General features: G+C 41.9%; 1 protein-coding gene across 1 annotated transcript; it reads left to right on the forward strand.

Moving 5' to 3' along the window:
* Positions 1 to 1,489: 1,489 nt before the first annotated feature.
* LOC115665112 (ABC transporter C family member 3-like) lies at positions 1,490 to 7,324 on the forward strand. The gene is made up of 9 exons (XM_030587001.2): positions 1,490 to 4,012; positions 4,232 to 4,318; positions 4,392 to 5,021; positions 5,184 to 5,643; positions 5,741 to 5,955; positions 6,062 to 6,367; positions 6,476 to 6,539; positions 6,635 to 6,874; positions 6,970 to 7,324. The coding sequence occupies exons 1-9, from the start codon at positions 1,679 to 1,681 to the stop codon at positions 7,080 to 7,082; spliced, it is 4,449 nt and encodes a 1,482-aa protein (XP_030442861.1). The 5' UTR covers positions 1,490 to 1,678; the 3' UTR covers positions 7,083 to 7,324.
* The last annotated feature ends 209 nt before the right edge of the window (positions 7,325 to 7,533 follow it).

Below are 7,533 nucleotides of genomic sequence, written 5' to 3' on the forward strand. Positions count from 1 at the left end.
ATTTTAAAACCAATCCAGACAAAACTATTATACTTACGTGGTTGCTCTGGCAAAATTTGATCGAGATCAAGTAAACCAAGCAAAATGCTAAGTATTCTTATTGTGGCTTACAAAATTAATATATATAATAATTTGATAAACCGCTATCCGGTGTTAAATATGATTTATTTTTTATTTTTTATTTTTTATTTTTTTGGTGACCCAGGGAACCCCCGCACGGCCGACAGCCGGGAGGTAAACCCTGGGGGCGACACGTGCTAGCCACCACACACGTGCACCGGTTAAGTGCCCCTGCGGCACCCGGGATTCGAACACTCAACTTTTTGCGAGAGGAAGAGTGCGCGCTCCAGCAGCGCTACCCAAGCGAGTGATGATGAACGCTTAATATTAATTCTTAATATGGGTAGCACTACTTTTTCTAATATTATTTTAATTTTGGGAAGAAAGTCCAAGGAACCATCGTTTCTCTTCAAAACCTGGTAAATGGATTGGACTTGAGCATGTTCTTAAACTGTTTCGTTTGAACTTTGGGACGTTAAATTTTGGGGTTATTTCCCTAGTGAGAGGAAAGAAAAAATATATCTCATCAATTATGAAGACTGGGTGTGCGGGTACTAGCATATTTCTAAGAAACGCAGCCTATCAGCCCGTCATGTATATGCACCTGGACATGCGATGATATGGGTAGCACGGCTCTTTCTAATATTATTTTAATTTTTGGAAGAAAGTCCAAGGAACCATCGTGTCTCTTCAAAACATGGCAAAAAGGAGATAGATAGTCCACGTTTTACGCTATCTGGTGTGCTCGTAGTTTCCAATGCTAAATGATTGCCCGCCTTTCCATGTTAAATATACTATAATAAATGGTTTACTTGAAGATTAGAAAAGTGAGTATAAAAGAGATGTCTGGTTCTCAATTAAGTAGAGTGGCTTGATGATGAAGCACATATATATTGACTTATCGATTTACATACAATTTCTCTTTAATGCTTTAAAACTTAAATAATAGTTTTAATTTTTTTACGAAAATGTAAGAAACAAGTGCTTTTCTATTTTTAATAAAAACGAATTATTTTAGATGTACAACGAGTTTAACAAGTGCTGGCCAATGTATGTTAAACCGGCCCTTCAAATGCGAGAGCGAAGGAAAGGTACGAAGATCTTAGGTGAACGGGAAAGATGAATCTCGGGTCAAGATTACTCAGACGAGCGACCCTCGATATAATGGATATTAAATCCATTGTCGGTATATAATTACACAAATACCATTGGATAGATGATTTGTGAAAGAATTTATACCACGTAACTAATTTCTGATATACATGTGACGAGCCTAATTAGTGATCTTTTAAGTATTTTCTTGTATTGTTAATCATGCTTAATTTTTCTATTATCCAAGTCCACCCCCTCTTCACGACAAACGCTGTGGACCGTTTAAACCGTTCATGGGCATCATTAGCGGACTTCTCCCACCATGTGCCGTCTTCGCCACTCTCGTACTCGCGTAGGATGCGGTCTGGTCTATAGTCAAACCCGAGAAAGTCTTCCTTCTCCCCTCCATGGAAGGCGCATAGGGAGCACACAGAGACACACCCAGTGACTCACCCGTATAAAGATGGAGCTTTTCCATTCATCAAAGCCGGTGCTTCAGAACTTCCTCTGACACTGCTCCACTCTGATGGACTCAGGTGGCGAAATTCTGCTCAACAGCACGTTTTTACGTGGTTTCTCTGGTTCTGTGCACTTGATCTTGTTACTTGGACTCTTGGTTTCATGGGCGTGCAAGAAAATACGGGCACGACGACATGGTGTGGACTCCAAAGAATGCCGCGGAAGAGGCAGGATTTGGTACTTTAAGCCAACTTTGATTTGCTGTTTAGGCTTATCTGTGTTTAATCTGGTGTTGTGTGTGGCGAACTACTTTTATTGGTATGCAAATGATTGGTCAGAAGAGAAACTGGTTTCTCTTTTGGATTTAGCACTCAAGTCTCTCGCTTGGGGAGCTCTAGGCGTTTGTTTGTACGGCCAAAGCTCCGATTTTGGAGTATCAAGGTTCCCTCTTTTATTGAGAGTCTGGTGGGGTTTCTACTTGTCCATTTCATGTTATTGCCTCGTCATAGACATTGTTCTGTATGGAAAGCGTGTCCCGGTGCGAACACGGTATTCTATTTCTGATATTGTCTCTGTGGTCACCGGTTTATTCTGCTGTTATGTGGGTTTCTTTGGTAAGATTGAGATCGATGGTGATCTGCTTGAAGAACCCCTTTTAAATGGTGACTTGGTTGCGAGCAACGCTGGATTCAGTAAGCGCACAGGAAGTGAAACTGTGACCCCGTACTCAAAAGCGGGTTTATTGAGTATAATTAGTTTCTCGTGGCTGAGTCCTTTAATTGCTGTCGGGAATAAGAAAACACTGGACCTAGAGGATGTTCCTCAACTTGCTCCTCGGGATAGTATAGTGGGGGCATTACCGGGTTTCAAGAGAAAGCTCGAGAGAGATGCTGGTTCAAGTAATGGAGTGACTACATTTAGGCTGGTGAAGGCTTTGATCATGTCCGAATGGAAAGAAGTAATTTTCACTGGGGTATTTGAGCTCCTTTTAAGCCTAGCTTCTTACGTTGGTCCATACCTTATTGATACTTTTGTTCAATTCCTTAACGGGCAACGCGAATTTGAAAGTGAAGGCTACCTTCTTGTTTCGGCGTTTCTTGTTGCAAAGCTTGTCGAGTGCCTTTCCTTTAGGCAGACGATGTTTAGGCTAAATCTTGTTGGGATCAGGACTCGCTCATTGCTGGTTGCACTTATATATGACAAGGGATTAAACCTTTCAAGCCAGTCTAAACGGGGGCATACTAGTGGGGAAATCATTAATTTCATGTCTGTAGATGCAGAGAGAATTGGTGATTCTTGCTGGTGCATGCACGAACCTTGGCTAGTATTTGTACAAGTTGGGTTGGCCTTAGCGATTCTGTATAAAAATCTTGGGCTTGCATCTATTGCTGCTTTTGCAGCCTCCATGCTTGTTATGTTAGCTAATATTCCTATGGGCAAGTTCCAGGAGAAATTTCAGGAAAAGTTTATGGAATCAAAAGACAAAAGGATGAAGGCAACTTCCGAGATCTTGCGAAACATGAAGATTTTGAAGCTTCAGGCATGGGAGATGAAGTTTTTGTCCAAGATTACTGAACTGAGGAATATCGAGACAGGTTGGTTGAAAAAAGTTGTTTACACTCAAGCAATGGCCTCTTTTGTCTTCTGGGGTGCCCCAACATTTGTTTCCGTCACTACATTTGGTACATGCATGTTATTGGGGATCCCACTATCGTCAGGGAAGATCTTATCTGCGATCGCAACGTTCAGGGTCCTCCAAGATCCCATCTATGCATTACCAGTTGTATTATCCATGATAGCTCAGACCAAGGTCTCACTTGACAGAATATCATCATTCCTGTGCCTTGAGGATCTCCAGAACGACGTTGTTGAAAAGCTTCCTCAGGGCACAACTGATATGGCAGTCGAGATTATTGAGGGTAACTTTACATGGGACTTGTCTTCCTCTGAATCCACATTAAAGGACATAAACTTGAAGGTATTCAATGGCATGAAAGTTGCAGTCTGCGGTACTGTGGGTTCAGGAAAATCGAGCTTACTTTCTTGCCTCCTGGGAGAATTGCCGAAGATATCTGGAGCCCTCAAGTTATGTGGCAGTAAGGCTTATGTTGCTCAGTCTCCATGGATACAGAGTGGCAAGATTGTGGACAACATTTTATTCGGCAAGGAGATGAACCATGAGAGATATGAAAGTACCCTCGAAGCCTGCTGTCTGAAGAAGGATTTGGAAATTCTCCCGTTTGGCGATCAAACAATTATAGGCGAGAGAGGGATAAATCTGAGTGGCGGACAGAAGCAAAGAGTACAGATTGCCCGAGCAATTTATCAAGATGCAGACATTTATCTACTCGATGACCCTTTTAGTGCCGTTGATGCGCATACTGGATCTCATCTGTTTAAGGTTAATTGCTTTTTCCTGCTTTTCTGATTATGCACACACCACCCATCATTTGCTTTACATACCCATTATGAAGTGTAGCTTTTTTTTTATGGAAAAACAAGTTCGAAATAAAAAATCCTAGACGCTAAAATTTTCTGCTCTTTGCATTGGATTTGAGCAATTTTCTCAATTTTCTGCTACCTCTCATGAAGGTTACTAATAGAGTCTTTTATGTGATAGGAATGTTTGCTAGGACTTTTAAATTCGAAAACAGTGATCTATGTTACTCATCAAGTAGAGTTTCTACAGACAGCTGATCTAATCCTGGTGAGTGATTATTGACTTATGAATTGGTTTTGCTTAGAGTCACTTGTTAAATGGTAGTATGTATATTTGCTAGGTCATGAGAGATGGAAAGATTACAGAAGCTGGAAATTACAGCGAGATTCTTCACTGCGGAGCAGATTTCATGGAACTAGTAGGTGCACATGAGAAAGCTTTAGCCGGGCTTTGTTCCCGCCAAGCTGGGCCAGATTCTGAAGCATCTGGTGTCAACAATGAAAACAGTCAAACTGAAAATACTGTGGAGAAGGAAGAAAAAAGAAATGTTCAAGATGGTGAAGTAAGGGCAAAAGGGCAGCTTGTTCAAGAAGAAGAGAGAGAGAAAGGTAGAGTCAGTTTTCTGGTGTACTGGAAATATATTACGACAGCATATGGAGGAGCTCTTGTGCCTTTCATATTACTGGGCCAGTTTCTATTCATGCTCCTTCAGATAGGAAGCAATTATTGGATGGCATGGGCGACCCCAGTGTCGGAGGACATGGAACCTGCTGTTTCGGGATCGACACTGATACTTGTTTATGTAGCTTTGGCCGTTGGGAGCTCCTTTTGTATTCTTTTGAGGTCTTCACTTTTGGCAGCTGCTGGCTACAAGACAGCTACAATACTCTTTAATAAGTTGCATCTTGCAATATTTCGAGCTCCCATGTCATTCTTTGATGCTACTCCTAGCGGACGAATTCTCAGTAGGGTGAGTCCTAATGTGGAACATCACTTGAATAGTTCAAGGAGATTTATCTCTGAATACATAGGGAAGACAGATTATGCTTTTGTTGATTCATCTCTTGTTTATTTCAATTTCTTTTTCTTGGATGAGTGATGGATTGCGTTGTGATGCAATGTTTCTTTTCAGGTCTCAACGGACCAGAGTGCTCTGGATTTGAGCATTCAATTCACAGTTTCAGGATTTGCCTTCTCAATGATCCGGCTCCTGGGAGTTATCATTTTGATGTCTCAAGTTGCATGGCAAGTTCTTATAATTTTTATCCCTGTGATCGCAACCTGTGTCTGGTATCAGCGATATTACATCCCATCTGCTCGAGAACTGGCACGGTTGGTTGGTGTGAGCAAAGCTCCAATGATCCAGCACTTTGCTGAAACAATTTCAGGATTAACCACTATTCATGGCTTTGATCAAGAATCAAGATTCCGGGACACAAATATGGAGCTTTCCGATGCATATTCTCGGCCCAAGTTCCACGTTGCTGGGGCAATGGAATGGCTTTGTTTTCGCTTGGATATGCTATCCACGTTCACATTTGGAATGTCTTTGATTTTCTTGATCTCTATTCCTGAGGGATTCATTGACCCAGGTAACAATTTCCTTGCCTGAGATCTTCTAAATGGTGCCCCATCTGTACCGATGAATGTATTAGTGATCCTAACCTGCTTCTGTTCTTCTCTCTGAAGCAATTGCGGGCTTAGCTGTGACGTACGCACTTAATTTGAACATGATACAAGCAATAGTTATTTGGAATTTGTGTAACATGGAGAACAAAATTATATCGGTTGAAAGGATACTTCAATACATTGGCATCTCAAGCGAGCCCCCTCTTACAATAGAGGATAATTGCCCCCGTCCTACATGGCCAATATTTGGAGAGATCTGCATTTCCGATCTGCAGGTGCTACGGAAATTTATTTTCTGTTATACCCAAACAATTTGTCAGCATGTTTTGTCCAGTCATTAGGACGTAATTCACCTTTCTGACAATTTGGGCTGAATGCCAGGTCCAATATGCTCCACACTTGCCGCTTGTTCTGCGAGGCATCACATGCACTTTTCCTGGAGGGATGAAAACGGGCATCGTGGGGAGAACAGGCAGTGGCAAATCGACTCTCATACAAACACTTTTCCGTGTAGTAGAACCTTGTGCAGGTCAAATCCTAATAGATGGCATTAATATCTCCTCAATTGGGCTGCATGATCTGAGGTCTAGATTAAGTATTATCCCTCAAGATCCAACCATGTTTGAGGGTACCGTGCGAAGCAATCTAGACCCTCTTGAGGACTACTCTGATGAGCAGATTTGGGAGGTGCATTAATTTCTTTTCTCAACAATTGCCGATTTTTCATGATTAGAGTTTCTTTTCTAGCTTATACAATATGGAACTATAGTCAGCTAATCTATCCTGCAATTGTAGGCATTGGATAAGTGCCAACTCGGGGATGAAGTCAGGAAGAAAGAAGGGAAACTGGATGCAGCAGGTTATCTTTCGGACCCTTTTTTGACCATCCAAGAAGTGTAAACACATTCTAGAATCGAATTTGTCTCATCCCTTGGTCTATTATCTTGGCTGCAGTTACTGAGAATGGTGAGAACTGGAGCATGGGACAGAGGCAGCTCGTGTGTCTAGGTCGCGTGCTGCTCAAGAAAAGCAAGATCCTGGTACTTGATGAAGCTACTGCATCCGTCGACACAGCCACTGATAATCTGATTCAGCAAACGCTGAGGCATCACTTCTCGGACTGTACGGTTATGACCATTGCACATCGGATCACCTCAGTTGTTGATAGCGACATGGTTCTTCTTCTAGATGACGGTCAGTAGTTTTTGCCACGATCTCATCTCAGCCTTTCATATTCAGCTTATGCTTCATCAGTTTTTTCTCCCCTCTTTCTCTCTGATCGTGTCCAGGCCTTGTTGCGGAATATGATTCTCCGAAAAGATTGCTGGACAACAAATCCTCCTCGTTCTCGCAGCTTGTAGCGGAGTACACAATGAGGTCTAATTCTGGGTTCGGCAATTGAAGAACCATCTACTTCAAGTTGATCAAGAACTACTGCTTCTAAAGATAGAGAGGAGGAGGTGTCGGAGTAATTCGTCCGGCGACTGTCATTGCCAATAGCTCCATATCAATCAAAACTAAATCTGATGCAGCTAAACATGGGCCACAAGGTTGATAGTTCTTTCCTCAGAAAGCAAAACATATTGTTGCAGTACTTATCATCCACATGGTGGATGTCATTATACTTATATACCTAATAATGAATGTGCTGCGCATAACGTAATCATCCCTCTATTCCACCCAAATTCCCTTCAATAGGCCTTTATCCAGATTCATGTGGTTAAATTCTGCAAAACACATGTCCATTACGTTCCCAAACTCCACATGACTAATAACCCTTCGATGATCACCCATAGTTTTGTTTCTTTATCAGCCACTTCGACTGAGCAAACCGAATTTACTAACAGTTGTTA

This window comes from Syzygium oleosum, unplaced genomic scaffold (assembly GCF_021117445.2).
Source record: "Syzygium oleosum isolate NSW1041296 unplaced genomic scaffold, Sole_v2.1 Sole_v2.22, whole genome shotgun sequence".
Taxonomy (NCBI): domain Eukaryota; kingdom Viridiplantae; phylum Streptophyta; class Magnoliopsida; order Myrtales; family Myrtaceae; genus Syzygium; species Syzygium oleosum.